The following is a 20,541-nucleotide window of genomic DNA, read 5'->3' on the forward strand; positions in this document are numbered from 1 at the left end:
ATATTTAATATGCCACAAATTAATCCCGCATAACAAACACCTCCCCCCTCCCGTCCATATAACCCGCCAATACAACTCAAACACCTGCAAAACACACTCAATCCCACAGCCCAAAGTACCGTTCACCTTCCCAAAGTTCATACAGCACATATATTTCCCCAAAGTCCCCAAAGTTACGTACGTGACATGCACATAGCGGCACGCACGTACGGGCAAGCGATCAAATGTTTGGAAGCCGCAGCTGCGTACTCACGGTACCGTGTGTGCATATCCAACTCAAAGTACTCCTGGTAAGAGTCTCTGTTGTCCCAGTTCTCCACAGGCCAATGGTAAAGCTTGACTGTCATATTTCGGGAATGTAAACAATGAAACACCGGCTGTGTTTGGGTTGCTGCAGCCGGCCGCAATACACCGCTTCCCACCTACAGCTTTTATCTTTGCTGTCTCCATTGTTTATTGAACAAATTGCAAAAGATTCACCAACACAGATGTCCAGAACACTGTGGAATTTTGCGATGAAAACAGACGACTTAATAGCTGGCCACCATGCTGTCCCAAAATGTCCTCTACAATCCGTGACGTCACGCGCAGGCGTCATCATACCGAAACGTTTTCAGCAGGATATTTCGGCGCAAAATTTAAAATTGCACTTTAGTAAGCTAACCGGGCCGTATTGGCATGTGTTGCAATGTTAAGATTTCATCATTGATATATAAACTATCAGACTGCGTGGTCGGTAGTAGTGGGTTTCAGTAGGCCTTTAAAGTGCCAATGATTGTCACACACACACTAGGTGTGGTGAGATTATCCTCTGCATTTGACCCATCACCCACCTCCCCCTGGGAGGTGAGGGGAGTTCTGAGCAGCAGCGGTGGCTGCGCCCGGGAATCATTTTGGTGATTCAACCCCCAATTCCAACCCTTGATGCTGAGTGCCAAGCAGGGTAATGGGTCCCATTTTTATAGTCTTTGGTATGACTCGGCCGGGGTTTGAACTCACGACCTACCGATCTCAGGGCGGACACTCCAACAATCGAGCATGTAAAAATGTAAAAGCATCTGTTTGTATCTTCTTACAGCTTGTGGTATGGTTAGTAATTGCTACATATACTTTATCCATTTAAGTCATTGGAGGCTGCAACATGGTCTCAGCTGTTTGACCCCACACATATGTACACTAAACCAGTTCTATACAGGTTATTCATACAGTAGTATTACAGTATTTAATATGAGAAGGAAGGCAGTTTTTTTTTTATTTCTGTCAGAGCGAATTTCATTCCCCTTCATTCAGTTCACATCAAAACTGGCAAGAGGGTTACTGCCAGAGTCTAAATGTGATTGCACAGTTTGTAATGCAATGTCTATCTAAAATGACCACATCAGTCATTTATTTTCATCTGTCATTTCTTTGTGCCCACCAGCATGCAGCACAAAATCACCTTTAGCTCAGAAGGAACTTACGACCAGCGTAAAACCTAAAACGCAAATGTAACAACGATAAATAAATGGGTTATACTTGTATAGCGCTTTTCTACCTTCAAGGTACTCAAAGCGCTTTGACAGTATTTCCACATTCACCCATTCACACATTCACACACACATTCACACACTGATGGCGGGAGCTGCCATGCAAGGCGCTAACCAGCAGCCATCAGGAGCAAGGGGTGAAGTGTCTTGCCCAAGGACACAACGGATGTGACTAGGATGGTAGAAGGTGGGGATTGAACCCCAGTAACCCTCCGATTGCTGGCACGGCCACTCTACCAACTTCGCTACGCTGTCCATCACATCTTTCCCCCTATAAAGAAATAATGTTAACTCAATAAAGTGTATTTCTTTTTTTAGCTTTAACTTTTCATTTTTTAGCATTGTAACCACATTTGCAAACAACTTTTCTCTTCATAGAATTTTCTTTCAATAAAGAATTAAAGTGCAAAAATGTCAAAGCATCATAACAAACAGTTATGTCAAATAGCAGCAGAAGTGCACTTTTTGGAGAGCTGTATTATTTTCAGTTTTGTGCCCAAGGGACTGATTTTATTTAACACTATATTATTATTTATACACCTGTAGTGATCACAGAGACAGGTTGTTTTTGTGTTACTGTATATATTTGTTTTTCTGAAAAATCCCACTTAATTTACTTTGGGTAACAACAGTCAATATTTATTTATTTTATTTTATTTTTTTAGGGGGGGGGGGGGTAACAGTCAATATTTATTAATTTTTTAGATTTTATTTTTTTTCTTATATAATAAAAGTGAGCTTTTGTTAAACCAAATATTGTGTTTTTTTTTCTATATGCAACAACCTATCTGGACTCGATAAGAGAATCGATAAGGAATCGGTTCGATAAGAGGATTCGATAATAGGCTCGAACTCGATAATTTCTTATCAAACATCATCATCCCTAGTTATACAGTATCAAGTATAACATTTGTTTTATTCTTCACCAAATTATGTTGCAATTTACTTTTTTACCTTTTATTTAATCTGAGGGCAGATGCTTTTACATGGCCCTCAAGCTGACCAACACGCCGGATTATAGTCACCTGGAGGCGTGTCTAAATGAAATCAAACAATGGATGTCCGCTAACTTTTTGTAACTCAACGCTAAGAAAAGCGAAATGCTGATTATCGGTCCTGCTAGACACCGAAATTTATTTAATAATACCACCTTAACATTTGACCACCAAACAATTACACAAGGTGACTCAGTAAAGAATCTGGGTATTATCTTCGACCCAATTCTCTCGTTTGAGTAACATATTAAGAGTGCTACTAAAATAGCCTTCTTTCATCTCCGTAATATGGCTAAAATTTGTTCTATTTTGTCCACTAGCGATGCTGAGATCATTATTCATGCGTTCGTTAAGTCTCGTCTCGATTACTGTAACGTATTATTTTCGGGCCTTTCTATGTCTAGCATTAAAAGATTACAGTTGGTACAAAATGCGGCTGCTAGACTTTTGACAAGAACAAGTTTGATCATATTACGCCTATACTGGCACACCTGCACTGGCTTCCTGTGCACTTATGATACAACTTTAAGGTTTTACTACTTATGTATAAAATACTACACGGTCTAGCTCCATCCTATCTTGCTGATTGTATTGTACCATATGTCCCGGCAAGAAAAATGCGTTCAAAGAACTCCGACTTATTAGTGATTCCCAGAGCCCAAAAAAAGTCTGCGGGCTTAAGAGCGTTTTCTACTCGGGCTCCAGCACTCTGGAATGCCATCCCTGTAACAGTTAGAAATGCTACCTCAGTAGAAGCATCCTATCTTAAAACTCATTTATATATGTTAGCCTTTCAATAGACCCCCCTTTTAGACCAGTTGATCTGCAGTGTCTTTTTCTGCTCTGATAAACCCACGGACTGACTGGTGCCAGCTTGCTCGCTTAAATGCTAACCTGAAAACATTAACGTCTTTCTCCATTAAGCAGCAACATATTTAACCAATCTAAACATATATAAACACATTTCTGTTTCAGAAAACAAAGACATTCGGTTATGCACATTGAACCAACAAGCTGTGCTCTTTTCGAATGAAATTATGATGATCGATCTTTCCTCAGAGGAAAACAAATCAGGTGTTATTATGGTGCGTTCGAGGAACGCTGAACAGAGTAGGACACAACGCCCCTGCCAGAGATAATGAAGAATAATAGATTTTCTGTGTTGCGCACTTTTCATTTAAATACATCTTAAAAGTGCCACTGTACAAATCAATATATACAACAATACAATCTTAGCTATTAAAACATATAAATACTAGCACTAAAACACTATTAGTGAATCATAACTTAAGACACACAAGACATGCAATGTAGTGGCTTTTCTAACAGTGTGTCTATTTATTTAAGTTATGTTAAAAAATATATAACTTGGCCAAAATATTTTAGTGTGTGTATAAGTAGTTTTCAGTGACGTGCAGTCACTGGAGGCAGGTGAAGCGGGGCCTCACCTGCCATCATGGAAAGAAAAAAAATGTAAAAAGAAAAAAAAGTAATTAAATTGTTATATGTATCCAGTGATTATACTATAAAGTTATTTTCCATTTAACTTCACCAGTTTTAGATTATTTTTATTCAAAATCGCTGAATTTTCACATTTGCCGTTCAAATACTGAGAAGAGACTTGCGGTGATCAGCAGCCAGTTGAGGCACGTCACTGCATTGTGCCTCAACATGGATTGCACAATGACTCGGCTAACTGCTGGCCTGCTGTGCAGTGAGACCGTATTGCTATATGAATTATATTATACATTTCCATAGTTTAGTTAGCTGAGGTATATTTAATGTACAGTGTATTTTGTCAACAACTGTATGTGTGTAAGTATTTCTTGTGCTGAGCGATCATAAAACGGCTGCGAAGACGCACTGTGTGAGGCTTGCAGTAATCCCGCCTCCTTGTGCCGGTTAATGCACCCCCCGACGGGAGCGCCACACCAACCAAAGCCCACACCCAAACCCTCCACGTGCAAGACCGAACCCACTCAAAAAAGTCATTCAACAAGAAGCCAAAAAGTGCAAAAACAACATTGCTCGCGCCGGAGGAGCCGCGAACGACCGCAGAGCCACAACATTATGTACACCTGCAGACTGCAGCACGGATTTCATATTTCATTCATTCACAACTCCTCCAACATGAACACCACTGTTCCCGCACTTATAAGTAAAGGTAAGACCATAATAACGTTTTTTTTATTAAATGTGCTTTTTTCTGTGCTACAGTTTGAATGTGTAAAGTTAAAGTTAAGTTAAAGTAGCAATGATTGTCACACACACACTAGGTGTAATGAATTTTGTCCTCTGCATTTGACCCATCCCTTGTTCACCCCCTGGGAGGTGAGGGGAGCAGTGGGCAGCAGCGGCGCCGCACCCGGGAATCATTTTTGGTGATTTAACCCCCAATTCCAACTCTTGATGCTGAGTGCCAAGCAGGGAAGAATGCTGGTATGAGCTTTTAAACATAACCCGTTAACTGCTGCCAATCAAATGGTGAATAGGATACTCTTTAGGGTTCATATGTTTGTAAATCTGACTGTGATGAAGTCAGTGCCTCACCAGTCATGAACCTCACCGCACGTCACTGGTAGTTATTACGTACATTGAAAAATACCACAATAACAATGATAACTGTGATAATTTTGGTCTCAATCAACGTAATATACAGCATCCCTACTGTATTGTTATACACACCTCAATACAATATGTATGTTACACCTGGACAAAAGAGAAGACATTTGGTCGCACTGTCTGCAGACTAACCATCCGGACATCTTTGCAACAGTAAGTAGGCCAAAGATAATAATTTTAAATTACTCACACTGTATTGACTTACTGTTACTGTTAAAGACGCTCGAGGAGTAAGTCATATATTATTTAACATTTGAAGAAAAAAAAAATGCTTAATTTCAGCTAAAATAATAACACATTAAAGTTAGTGAGAAATGTACTTATTGATTTATTCATGGAGTGCAGGTCTTGTTGTGAATTACATTTTTGAGATACTCTGCAATGACCTTAATAAAAGTTGTTTCAAGACATCTTCAAAGATGCGTTAGAATAGAATAAAATAGAATATATCTTTATTGTCATTGTACATTGTACAACAAAATTGTAAGCAAAACTAATCCAGTGCAAATTCACAACACATAAAACCATAAGAACATAGATAAATAGATAAAAATACATAAAATACATAAAAATAGCAAGCACACAGCTCACATGCACAGTCATTATTGTCGTCTTGTGTTCAGCGACACTATTGCTCTCGGGTAAAAAGTGTTATACTTTATATTTCAGTCGACAACATATTTTAGTGCACCTTCTGCACTATGCCTGCAGAAAATAGCAAGCACACAGCTCACATGCACAGTCATTATTGTCGTCTTGTGTTCAGCGACACTATTGCTCTCGGGTAAAAAGTGTTATACTTTATATTTCAGTCGACAACATATTTTAGTGCACCTTCTGCACTATGCCTGCAGAAGGTGCTAATCTGATACACATGTTTGACCTGATGAACAAATTAAAATAAATATTTTTGTCCTTCTTATGCTTGTGGTGCTCTGTAGAAAATGCTGCCCTGGGTAATTGCCAATGAAGCCCATATAAAAATAAAAAAACACTGATCTACTGACTTTTTCAAGTTTTTTTCCTAATTGAATACACAATAGAGAAACTCTAATTACCAAGATCAGACAAAGCCACCACTTCAATGAGTGTTAGGAAAGTCAAATCCGCCAATGGAAGATTACTACTTAAAATGTATGCTTCTATCCCTTGTGATGAAAGCAGTATTGCTCTGTAGTTGGAAGGTACATGCTGGAAACCAGCGGGGTGTCAGCAGAATTTCGATTGACAAAGATCAACCAGATGAAGCTTTGACTGAAAAAAGGAAGAATGCATTTTTGCATAATGATACAGCAACAGAGTAGAGAAGGGACCATGTCAAAAGTCTTTGTGATTGACACAGGCTTGATCATTAAATCTCCCTCACTCATTTATTTTTTCCGGTAATTAGCCTCGGTTCAGCTAATGAGAGATTTAACCAGGTACAATCAGGATACCCACCAATATCTCACAGTGAATAGGGCATCAAACACTTGGATTTACTTTTTATGAGGAGTTATTCTAAAATAAAAAAGTGGCGTTCCTGTTGTCTACTCTGTGCACCTACAATGTATGTCTGCTCTTGAACGGGTCTGTGCTAAAAATGTAATTTTGTTGTGCATATTAAGTGCAATTACAATGAAGTGCTATCCTGTCCTTGTGTTGAGTGATGGAGTTGACAGTAAAACATAATGCTTTTAGGAGAGACACATGACGGTGAATTTGAAATGAGCAATTCTTGTCCTCATTTTCAGGGGATAAAGGTTGTTACTATTTTAAGAATAGACGGATAGGCCAAATGAACGCTATGAGTCATAGCAATTCACAGCAGGCCTTCATGCGTTTGGCCTCATCTATAACATGACAAGGGCAAAGGTGAGTGAAGGTTGTGGAAAAAAAACAACTCTCATACAGACACCCAGTGACATGTCTGCACCACATTGGAATTCTAGTCTTTAGCCATAAAAAAACAACCTGTATATCTAATTATATCCACTGCAAGGACTGTATTGACAATTCTGCATTGACAAATAATAACATTGAGACAATGCTCTATTATTCTGACTGTAGTTTGAAGTAGGATCTAATATTTTAATCACCTCATTTCTCTACTTGAAGAGCAAACAATTAGTCTCAGTAAGATGCAATGCACCACTGGAAATGACAATGAAACCTTGAACAAATAATTATAAGTCCAACAAACACACAGTTTAGGCCAGTGTTTTTCAACCGCTGTGCCGCGGCACACTAGTGTACCTTGAGATACAGTCTGGTGTGGCGTGGGAGATTATGTCATTTCACCTATTTGGGTTAAAAATATTTTTTGCAAACCAGTAATTATAACCCGCAAATAATGTGCCGTTGTTAAGTGTCTGTGCTGTCAAGAGCGTGGCAGAGTAACCGTGTAATACTCTTCCATATCAGTAGGTGGCAGCAGGTAGCTAATTGCTTTGTGGATGTCGGGAACATGGTTTGTCGTGATCACAATATGCAGACGACAGCGGGAAGGCAGCGTGCAGGTAAAAAGGTATCTAATGCTTATTCCAAAAATAAACAAAAGGTGAGTGCCTCTAAGAAAAGGCATTGAAGCTTAGGGATGGCTATGCAAAATGAAACTAAAACTGAATTGGCTGCAAAGTAAACAAAAACAGAATGCTGGACGACAGCAAAGACTTACAGTGTGTGGAGCAGCAGACGGCATCCACAAACTACATCCGTACATGAAAATCAACAACAAAATATGAACGCAAGACAAGAACTAACACTACACACAGGAAAACACCAAAAAACTCAAAATAAGTCACGGTGGGATGTGACAGGTCATGACAGTACACCTACTTTGAGATGAGCTACAGTTATGCATGGTTGGTTATGGTTTGAATTTATATCCAACAATTGCGAGAATTACTTTTTACTGTCAATATCGGCTGCTGAGTTTCCTTTTTTTTATGTTTTCTGCTAGTGGTGTGCCAAACGATTTTTTCAATGAAAAAAATGTGCCTTGGCTCAAAAAAGGTCGAAAAACACTGGTTTAGGCCATCATATCAGACATCAGGAAAAGGATTACCTAAAACAAGAAGTATTTTGCTTTTTCATTGTCTTGTTTGTGACACAACCACAGAACGGTACCAGTGATCTCGAAAGTGTTGGATCTAAAATTCAACTAACTACACACAGGAAAGCATCAGCCCACTACTGTTTGAGCAATGCTATGACTTAAGTATCAAATACATACCGTATTTTTCAGAGTATAAGTCGCTCCGGAGTATAAGTCGCACCGGCCGAAAATGCACGATAAAGAAGGAAAAAAACATATATATGTCGCACTGGAGTATAAGTCGCATTTTTGGGGGAAATTTATTTGATAAAATCCAACACCTGGAATAGACATTTGAAAGGCAATTTAAAATAAATAAAGAATAGTGAACAACAGGCTGAATAAGTGTACGTTATATGACGCATAAATAACCAACTGAGAACGTGCCTGGTATGTTAACGTAACATATTATGGTAAGAGTTATTTAAAATAACAATAACATATAGAACATGCTATACGTTTACCAAACTATCTGTCACTCCCGATCGCTAATCCGATTAAATCTTCCTCCCCGGTGTCGCCTCTGGTATGTCCTTTCTTTCTGCTGCTCGATTGCCGTTCTCTGCAGCATATTTCAATACGTCCAGCTTGTAATCTGCAGTGTATGATTTCCTTTGCGGTGCCATTTTAGTTCAGTCCTTCTCAGTTTTTATAAGTTACCGCCAATGTTGAAATGATCCATTTTTATAGCTACGGACGTAGTAGCAGGTAGCATCCCATGACCCACAATGCACTTCTGCCATGACCCACAATGCACTTCTGCCATGACCCACAATGCACTTGTGCCATGACCCGCCCCCGCATAATTTCTATTGGTTGACGTGTGTGTGACGATTGCTGACATTTGCTTCGTCTCTTCGGTGAATGAGCTAAATAATATTATTTGATATTTTACGGTAATGTGTTAATAATTTCACATATAAGTCGCTCAGGTGTATATGTCGCACCCCCGGCCAATCTATGAAGAAAACTGTGACTTATAATCCGAAAAATACGGTACATACAGTACATGCAATACTTTTACTAAACAGATTTAGTATCAACATGACCCCCAAAAGGTTTCCCCTCTTAGTTAGCACTATTATTTTTTCGAGGCAAAGCATTGGTTGCAACTGCACTGTTCAGATTGTTTTAGAACACATTTTGCCTCTCATCCATATGAGCAGTCTTCATCATTTCTTGCTCACAGACTTAGATAGGATGTCTTGTAGAGAATAAATAGTGTACTTTGACTCTAGCACAGGCTCTCAGACGAGTGGTGTTCTATCTAAGTCTGTTGTCTGTGAACTGACGAAGCCTGCTCGAGTTCCGCCTAACCCCCATACAATATGTAATACAATACAATATTTATAGTATTTTGATCATTTTAATCATTGCCAGAACTGACGTATTCCGTGCATTGATTTTCTTTTCCATAGCAGCGCACGTCTGACTTCCGGCAACAACTTGTGTTCCTACTTCCGGATTCAAACTCGAGTGTGTTCTAATCATGCAGACTTGGTAATAGACAATAAATATAACTATTTTTGGACAAATGGGGATTCACAGCCTTATCTTTTTGAAGCTGTATGAACTGCTGCAGAAGCGAGCACAAAGAAGAGGGTGAAACATTGGAGCAGACGGAAGCCGAGAGAGTGAGGTCGGCTTGACACAAAGCTGCCAATGTGGATATGGAGACAAGCTTTTTCGACATAAATGGAGTGCTAACCCAAATAATCCGGAAAAAAAGTCCCCGGCCAGCTGTACCAAATAGACAACTGTCCATCGAGTGAGTCACACTTTAATATCGCATGCATGTTATTACAACTACAGTACATATGCTGTCGAGCTAGCTGTGTACAAACAAAACATGACATGTGGGCTAATAGATAATACAGATACTGTATTATGATTGTTTATGTTTTTCAGTCAGTACAGATTGGTGTCTTATCATATTGTGTTGTGCATTACTAACTCAAACGCATTTCGTGCTGATGTAAAAGCCAGCTTATCTCTTGCCGTAAATTAGCTTTTACGGCTAATGCAGTAGCACGCCGATGTGTTGGTACGCTAGAAAAATAATTCCTCAATGTTCGCTCTTACAATAACAATGTCGCTACAGCTTGGTTATTATACAGGTTACGGAACGTAAATGCAGTATTGGTGACAATTTTGGAATGCATTTTAAAGCGATTTAGAGGTAGAATTGATTGCTTCCATTAGCTGCATTGCTAACCACCTACAATGAGACAAATTGTACATGTTAAAATGCAAAAAAAACACAAAAAAAATTGTGTCTTTTGGTTTCTCAGAATGATTGTGAACGATGCAGTTCCCCATTAAAATCTTTAAATTTTCTCAAAAATCGACGGTGCGCCTTATGACTTGGTGCGTCTAATGTACAGATTAATTCTGGTTGTACTTACCAACCTTGAATCAATTTTAATTGGTAAATGCTGTAATGATAAGTGTGACCAGTAGATGGCAGTGAAACATAAGAGGTACATGTGGACTGCAGGTTGATGCCTGTTCAATAAATGAAGCCAGCAAGTGCCTGTAAGCAAGCAACACCAAAACGTTGATGTTTCATTAAGAATATAAGACATTTTACACGGCGTTCAAAAATCTGTCAAATTGTTTTAGCACGACTTTGGTACGCTGCCAAGCCACAATCCTTGATGGGATGCGGAGCATTACGGCTACCATAGGCAGACTTACTGTCATTCAACATACGGGTATGGTGTGTGTATAAGGACCCCAAAATGGCATCTATTAGGAAACATGATCTGGGGTTCTGTTTTGCAATATTATGCAAAACCAACATTTCTTACCTACTGGTTCTTGCCGATGTGTATTTAGAATCTGCATAAGTCACAAAAATGTGTAGTCCACGCTGTAGTCAATAAACTCCTTCTTTTTCTCTTTCCTCTTGTTGTGGGGCATTCATCCTACACTGTTGCCATTTCTAATATAAAGTAGCGAACAGTTCTAACTTATCTGTCAGTAGACTCACTATGGAAGAGCTAAAAACTACTGGTACAGCAAACATGGCGGGAAGATGACGCTATCGAAGTGGAGCCACGTAAATAAGACCGCCCACAAAATGGCGCATTCTGAAGAGACGGCCAGAAAGCGGCTTGAAGATGGTCAATAAAACAATCTATTTCACCATAGAACCACCTTTACATGTTTTGTGGAACATAAGGAAGTGTTTTTAAAAGTTGAACATTTTAATGCGCCTTTTGTATGAATATAGACCTGAATAGACCCGCTCATCTGCAGTGCGCCTTATAACCTTTAAAATTGGGCTTGTGCAATGCTAATTTAAATTGGATATGCTACAGACAAACTACTGATTAGCATTCGCTATTTTACATAGTGATTTTAACACTTCCAAATTTGGTAATGAAAACTATATTTAAGATGCATGTTACAATCAAACAACCAGTGTGTAATAAGTACAATACTTACAGTTTTAACACTTTGTAGGGCTCAACATAAAACTAGACCGGCACATTCAACTTAATGGCAAAAAGTACTTCCTGAATAAGGCAACACACTACCGCCATCTAACGTCTTGGAATTGCAACTGCATGCCAAATCTACGATACTTTAAATGAGACTCAGAAGTGTATGGATATAACAACTGTTATTTTTATCACCTGAGCATATTACACTTTATTACACATGAACACACACAAACATACCGAAATGTGGTACCGCTGACTACCTGTATCGATTGTCAAGCACCGAGAATTGGTACCATATCGACTCAAATGTGAAAAGAACCCGTTCCTAATCATGATTTTTGTGACCAAAATTATCATGGCTCTCATTAATTAACACGGTATTGTTGAATGTGCTCAAAAATAACTTTTTTTGAAAGTGCAGTAATCGATTCTACAATAATTAAAACAGTAATACTAAACGTTGCGAATTTTACCAGTTCATCATCAATATTATTACAGTAAGAAGGGGATTCAAATGGCCCCACTTGTCACGGTTTACTTGACACACGAAACTTGACGAATTGGGGGAGTGTAAATTGTGAATTAAATTTATATAGTGCTTTTTCTTTAGAGACTCAAAGTGCTTTACATAGTGTAACCTATTATCTACATCAGGGGGGCCCACACTTTTTCAGCAGGCGAGCTACTTTTTAAATGACAGAGTCAAGGTGATCTACCACATATATATATATATATATATATATGTGTATATATAAAATGTATTTTTTATTTATTTTGCCATTTTTGTTCACATGTTAAAGGTGTACAAAATACAAGCATGTTTAACATATTCCTTCTTTCATGAAGACGAGAATATAAGTTGGTGTATTACCTGATTCTGATGACTTGCATTGATTGGAATCAGATAAAATTCACAGTAATGCTGGCAACTTCCACATTTTCGATTTTACATTGTAGAGAAGAAAAAAGTCCTAATTTCTGTCCAATACCACACTGAAGTGTTTGGTTTTGGCATCTTGTTTGTCCAGCTTCCATACTCGGTTTTATACACTTTGACGGTAAACTCCGTGGCTTGCTAGCTTGTTTGCGCTAGCTTTCGGAGACTCTTATTTTGTTAGCGCAGGCAGGATGGAGCAGCACTTTTATTGTGAAGACAGCAACTGTGCGGTCAGTCGTTAGGCATTTGACGGGAGGTACGGTTGAAATAAAAACAGTTTCTCGCCTTCCTGGTGGTGTTTTATTCCTTCACACTGAGCTGGCAGCAGCCATTTCACAAGATCCATGGGTGCCTTGAATGTCAATCAAGTGACGAAAGTGACGTCATAGTGAAGATTTCCATCCATCCATCCATTTTGTCAGAATCAGAATAGTTTTATTGTCATTGTTTGAGAACAGGTTCACAAACTAGGAATTTTTCTTGGTGGAATCGTGCAACATAAAACACATATAACACAGATTTGGTAATAACAAGAGCTGTAAATGAGCTATCAGATCTTGTTATAGACTTAGAAGGAATTCAAAGGAGCTACTTTTCTACCGCTTGTCCCATTTGGGATCACAGGGGGTGCTGGAGTCTATCTCAGTTGCATTCGGGCGGAAGGCGGCGTACACCCCGGACAAGTCGCCACCTCATCACAGGGCCAACACAGATAGACAGACAACATTCACACTCACATTCACACACTAGGGCCAATTTAGTGTTGCCAATCAACCTATCCCCAGGTGCATGTCTTTGGAGGTGGGAGGAAGACGGAGTACCCGGAGAGAACCCACGCAGTCACGGGGAGAACATGCAAACTCCACACAGAAAGATCCCAAGCCCGGGATTGAACTCAGGACTACTCAGGACCTTCGTATTGTGAGGCACATGCACTAACCCCTCTACCACCGTGCTGCCTAGTGAAGATTTATGATCGCTAATTTTTAGGTCTATTTTTTCAATGCTTCGCGATCGACGTAATGGGCACCTCTGTGCTATGGTTCACACTCCTGCCGCCTCTCATTCTGTTGTGCGCTCCGCTGAGCGCACCACAGGTCATGCCCACGGGCGTTCCACTCCTGCTGCGGTCACGCCTCCGGGCGGCTGCAGAGAGTCTGCAGACAACACACCTGCCCATGATGAAACACCTGCCTTCATAAGCCAGCGCGTCCTGAGATCCAGTGCCAGAATGTAGCTACTCGTACTCATACAGTAAACCTTCTCAATGGTCTAGTGGTTTCCCCCCTGAGATCGGTAGGTCGTGAGTTCAAACCCCGGCCGAGTCATACCAAAGACTATAAAAATGGAACCCATTACCTCCCTGCTTGGCACTCAGCATCAAGGGTTGGAATTGGGGGTTTAATCACCAAAAATGATTCCAGGGCACGGCACCGCTGCTGCCCACTGCTCCCCTCACCTCCCAGGGGGTGAACAAGGGGATGGGTCAAATGCAGAGGACATGTTTCACCACACCTAGTGTGTGTGTGACAATCATTGGTACTTTAACTTTAACTTCTCTCATGTGCATATTCTCTCTCTGTGTTCCCTCCCCGTCGTGTTGATTGTGTCCCGTCTTGTCTCGTTCTCCAGCTTCCCGTCGTCCTTCCTCATTGTCGAGCTTTGTGTCTCGTCTTCCCGGATTCCCTCTGGACTTCTTATTGCCTCTCTGGATATCGACCTCACGCCTACCTACTGACCACGACGCCTCGCTCCAGCCCTTGACCTTCCACCTGTCTTTGGACTTCCGAGCCTGCCTTACCATCCTCGGACTTCCGCCTCGATACCAACACGCACCTTCAACACCCGCTCACAGATACTTACCACACATAGTCTTACTTCATTCATTTGGATTACGCACACACCTCACTTACATGTATTGCTGTTAATAAATAAGCTGACAGCTAACAACGTCACTGTCTCCCCGCCGTCTCCTTCTCCCACTGTACCGTTACATCCTGATCTACATCTTTAAGCCACATGTAAACCAGTGTGAGTGGCACTAGGAGCAGGTAGGTAAAGTGTATTGCCCAAGGATCTACAGAACAGTAATTAGGACTAGGATAGTGCAAGCGGTAATCGAACCTAAAACCCTCAAGTTGCTGACACGGTCGCTCTACCAACTGAGCCATGCCGTCACTTTACCTGCAAGTTGGCAGTAGAGTGTAAAATATGTTCAAATGTGTTTTGTGGCAGTTCCAACTTTAACCACAGCGTCAGTTGCTATACAGAGTGGCACTTTCCTAACCTGACTTTCGCCAGATCCTTGTAATTTGCTGAGCTCCACACAAGGATCTGGGAGTTCTCAGTAGGAGATGTATTTCAGAAGGCGGGGGCTCGTAGAAAAAATCATTGTATTTGATTGGATAAACCACTTGTCCGTTATCTTGAATGACGTGCTACTTCAACCACTCACATCGAAATCAACCCGTGACGCTGATGAGAACGACGCTGCGAAATCCAAAACAGAACAGCCGACATATTGGATAACGACAGAGCGAAAAGTTCTGTGTTCATCTTTTAAAGAATTAATATACAATAGATTCGACAAAACAGTTGCAATAGCAGCGAGAGCTGCGTGCCGCCATTGTTGTTTAAATCAAACAGTCGCTTCGGCGCTACGTCACATCTATGAAATCCCGCCCGGCGATCCTGACTGGTTCATTACCAGAAGGCAGGTCCTAGTAAAAAAATCATTGTATGTGATTGGATAAACCACTTGTCCGTTATCTTGAATGACGTGCTACTTCAACCACTCACATCCAAATCAACCCGTGACGCTGATGAGAGCGACGCTGGGAAATCCAAACCCGGTCGGAAGAAAAGCCAAAACATCCTTCCCACTAATAAATGCCTTCAAAACTGTTCTTTAGGCTTCATTATGCGCCACACATTTTCAATGGGAGACAGGTCTTGACTACAGGCAGGCCAGTCTAGTACCCGCACTCTTTTACTATGAAGCCACGTTGATGTAACACGTGGTTTGGCATTGTCTTGCTGAAATAAGCAGGGGCGTCCATGGTAACGTTGCTTGGATGGCAACATATGTTGCTCCAAAACCTGTATGTACCTTTCAGCATTAATGGCGCCTTCACAGATGTGTAAGTTACCCATGTCTTGGGCACTAATACACCCCCATACCATCACAGATGCTGGCTTTTCAACTTTGCGCCTATAACAATCCGGATGGTTCTTTTCCTTTTTGGTCCGGAGAACACAACGTCCACAGTTTCCATTTACAATTTGAAATGTGGACTCGTCAGACCACAGAACACTTTTACACTTTGTATCAGTCCATCTTAGATGAGCTCAGGCCCAGCGAAGCCCACAGCGTTTCTGGGTGTTGTTGATAAACGGTTTTCGCCTTGCATAGGAGAGTTTTAACTTGCACTTACAGATGTAGCGACCAACTGTAGTTACTGACAGTGGGTTTCTGAAGTGTTCCTGAGCCCATGTGGTGATATCCTTTACACACTGATGTCGCTTGTTGATGCAGTACCGCCTGAGGGATCGAAGGTCACGGGCTTAGCTGCTTATGTGCAGTGATTTCTCCAGATTCTCTGAACCCTTTGATGATATTACGGACCGTAGATGCTGAAATCCCAAAATTCCTTGCAATAGCTGGTTGAGAAAGGTTTTTCTTCAACTGTTCAACAATTTGCTCACGCATTTGTTGACAAAGTGGTGACCCTCGCCCCATCCTTGTTTGTGAATGACTGAGCATTTCATGGAATCTACTTTTATACCCAATCATGGCACCCACCTGTTCCCAATTTGCCTGTTCACCTGTGGGATGTTCCAAATAAGTGTTTGATGAGCATTCCTCAACTTTATCAGTATTTATTGCCACCTTTCCCAACTTCTTTATCACGTGTTGCTGGCATACAACTCTAAAGTTAATGATTATTTGCAAAAAACAAAATGTTTATCAGTTTGAACATCAAATCAGTTGTCTTTGTAGCATATTCAACTGAATATGGGTTGAAAATGATTTGCAAATCACTGTATTCTGTTTATATTTACATCTAACACAATTTCCCAACTCATATGGAAACGGGGTTTGTATGAAATCCCGCCCGGCGATCCTGATTGGTTCATTATTTTTTGCTATCTGGAAGGAGTTTGCAAAGCCTTCGAGCCCAGACCCTGGAACTACAAGAATCTGGCGAGAGTCAGGTTAGCACTTTCCATCATTTTCAGAAAACTGCATTGTAACATGATTTACCCCCCCCCCAATGCGAGAGCCACCCAGGAATGGGGCCATATGAATCTCTTCACTTACTGTGCATCCCTAGCGACTCTAGACTATTGTTCTTTAGAAAAAGATTGGCTCTATTGATAGTCAATAATACAGATCTCTGTTCTAACCCCTTACAAAAATAATTTGAAAAGTGAGCGAAACAACAACCAGGAATAGGTCATGGGTGAGGAATGCTTGCCAACTCGCCAAGCATATCTTTTCTGCCTTTCTCTTGGCCTCTTTGTCAGAACGGCTTCTGCATGACACTCATCTTTTCTTCTCTTTGGCAGGAATCACTGCCTTTGTTAATGAAGCTGCCTCACGGTCGACTAACTGCTCAGTTCAGGCGTTACGATCGAAAAATGAAGGTCAGACAGCAGACACATACGTGATTGTCTCTCGGTTACTAGATAGTAATATACTCACGGCATCGCTCGCCCTCGTCATCCCCAAACGGACAGTCTGTATTGAAGTCACACAGTTTGTCCAATGGGATCCCAGGTCCTTGGTGACAGTGGTACTGACCCTTAAGTGTGATGAAAGACCCCGGTGAGGAAGCTGGAAGAGAGTGACAGGAAAGAAATGATCATTTTGTCGACATATATTGCTGTCCATAATAAAGCACAGTGCAGTGCAGATCATAGAATAAATGCATCATGGTTAAATGACTAAATATAATGTGCAAAGAGACATTAGAAATAAAATGTAAATACAATTCCTTATTATGTTCTGTGTTTTCTGCTCCCTGCAAGATTTACAATAGATGTCAAACACTGAAATACAAATCAGCTGCTCAGGGAAAACACATCTCACAAATGGAAGAAAGTATTCCGCTATGTTGCAGAAGTACATCAGTCAGTGACTCAGGCTAATTTATGTCCTGGCTGCAAAGCATGTGTGAAATCCTGAGGCTGCCTTGTACGAAGATAAATAGCTTGCCTGCGTCTGCATAAGCATCTGGCTTTGAGTACAGTATTCTTCAGGAAAAAACCTGACCCAGATACTCTTGCAGGTAGCAAAATTGGAGCTTTCTTTCATTCTGGCTGTCTTACACACATTCTCGGGTATCTTGCTGACATTTGCATATAATGCAAATCAGGGAGGTGATATTTTCAGACTCATTCGGACACTTTTCTGATTACAGAAAAGAAAGAAACAAACAAACAAAAAAATCACTGACGAGCATCTTGATTTTCAACTGTGTCATGTGGATACAAACTGAAGTCTATCATGAATGACAAGCTCCGGTTTTGAAAAAGCGTCCTTGATCTGTTTTTGATATGCGGTTTCTGTAGTCACATGCAGGCCGATAAGCGTGTTGAATGTGTGATTAAGACAATTGTGGGGCCTATGCTGATTACACCGACAGTGATGCAAAGTAATTTACCTGCAAGGTGAGAGGCTAATTTGTTAGGCTGATTTGTTGGGCAGGATTATAAAAGATCTGATGACTAAAATTAGCGCTGTCAAACGATTCCTAAATTTGATTGAATTTAATTAATTGTGATGAGTAGTCTGGGGTTCAATCCCAGGCTCGGGATCTTTCTGTGTGGAGTTTGCATGTTCTCCCCGTGACTGCGTGGGTTCCCTCCGGGTACTCCGGCTTCCTCCCACCTCCAAAGACATGCACCTGGGGATAAGTTGATTGGCAACACTAAGTTGGCCCTAGTGTGTGAATGTGAGTGTGAATGTTGTCTGTCTATCAGTGTTGGCCCTGCGATGAGGTGGCGACTTGTCCAGGGTGTACCCTGTCTTCCGCCCGATTGTAGCTGAGATAGGCTCCAGCGCCCCCCGCGACCCCAAAGGGAATAAGAGGTAGAAAATGGGATGGATGGATGGATGATTAATCACAGTAAATTACTTGCTTGTATATCTTAAAGCAACTTTGAAAAGGTCCCATTATTTGAAATTCTATTTTATTGTTAGAATGTCATACACAGATATTTTTTTCAAATGTTTTGTTCGCGTACAAAACCTGACAACGGTATCATCTAAAGTTCTACTGTAGAGTCTTTTTAAGCAAAATCTGCCACGCATCACACCAGTCGGAGTCTCCTCACTCATCTTTGCACTGGCGAATACGTTGATCTGATCACTGACCGTACAACAAACTGTGGCACCTTTCAGGTAATTATATGTGGTTAAGGTAAAGAGCATGTGCGGTCAAAACAAAATGCATAATTAATCTAAATTCATACGTGTTTATTGCATTAATTTTGTGATTAATCAGATGCTTTAACTCATAACTCGAATGTAAATAACTTCATGTTCTTTTGTTAAATCATAATTGCCAACCCTCCCGGATTTTCCGGGAGACTCCCGAAATTCAGAGCCTCTCCCGAAAACCTCCCGGGACAAATTTTCTCCCGAAAATCTCCCGAAATTCAGGCGGAGCTGGAAGCCACGCCCCCTCCAGCTTCATGCGGACCTGAGTGACGTGTCAACAGCCTGTATTCACGTCTGCTTTCCCACAATATAAACAGCTGCCTGCCCAAACACGTTATAAGTGTAGAATGATCGAGGGCGAGTTCTTGGTTTCTTATGTGGTTTTATTGTTAGGCAGTTTCATTAACGTCCTCCCAGCGCGTTAACAACACACAACAACAGCAGTCATGTTTTATTCTACCGTAAAGCTTGTAAAGTTTGTCTGCCGTAAACAGCAATGTTGTTGTAATATATTGAGTTGGAGGCAATAACCAGGCGAGGTGATGAAGAACGTATCTTTACTGTAGACTTCAGAACAGACTCACACACTTGACGTCAGGTGCGCAACACCACGCAAATAGTTGGCCAACCAAAAAGTAACCCCAGTACGCTATAGCCAACATTCACCAGGAGATGGCAACAGACAAACATAGATCACTATTACATTCCTCCCCTTTTAGAATTGTAGAAGTTACTCAAAATAAATAAACAACCCAACCAAAAAATGCAGCAGCTCAGTTAAAAAACTGTACTAAAGCCACATTCTTTTTTTTCTTTGTTTTAGTACTGAACTCTTAACCCTCATTTGTAAACAATAACATGCTTATTATACAAACAGTATTTGTACACCTTTAACACAGATTTTTATACTGTCTTCAGAGATTCAGTTTTTTTGGTGGTACTCGAAACCTTTCTGGGTACCTGCGAAAGGGTGTTCAGCATGGTTAGAAAAACAGTGACAGAGAATAGAACAAGGATGGACAATTCAACCCTTAACTCAACAATGACTAGATGAGTGTTATGTGTGTGTATAAGTGTAAATAAATGAACACTGAAATTCAAGTATTTTTTTTATTTATAATATATATATATATATATATATATATATATCCATCCATCCATCCATTTTCTACCGCTTATTCCCTTTGGGGTCGCGGGGGGCGCTGGAGCCTGGGGATAAGTTGATTGGCAACACTAAATTGGCCCTAGTGTGTGAATGTGAGTGTGAATGTTGTCTGTCTTTCTGTGTTGGCCCTGCGATGAGATGGCGACTTGTCCAGGGTGTACCCCGCCTTCCGCCCGATTGTAGCTGAGATATGAGATATATATATATATATATATATATATATATATATATATATATATATATATATATATATATATATATATATAGTTATATATATATATATAGTTATATATAATAAAATAACCATATATATAGCTAGAATTCAC

The 20,541-nt window shown here is 40.5% G+C and overlaps 1 protein-coding gene across 3 annotated transcripts in view; it reads right to left on the reverse strand.

The window, feature by feature from the left end:
• alk (ALK receptor tyrosine kinase) overlaps window positions 1-20,541 on the reverse strand; it is a 946,171-nt gene that overhangs the window by 218,706 nt on the left and 706,924 nt on the right. For all 3 annotated transcript variants that reach the window (XM_061968449.1, XM_061968451.1, XM_061968450.1), the window contains one exon: window positions 17,311-17,442. In XM_061968449.1, coding sequence (XP_061824433.1) covers window positions 17,311-17,442 — 132 coding nt within the window. The remainder of the gene's footprint in view (window positions 1-17,310; window positions 17,443-20,541) is intronic.

The sequence above is a fragment of the Nerophis lumbriciformis genome, linkage group LG08 (genome assembly GCF_033978685.3).
Source record: "Nerophis lumbriciformis linkage group LG08, RoL_Nlum_v2.1, whole genome shotgun sequence".
In the NCBI taxonomy this organism is placed as follows: Eukaryota; Metazoa; Chordata; class Actinopteri; order Syngnathiformes; family Syngnathidae; genus Nerophis; species Nerophis lumbriciformis.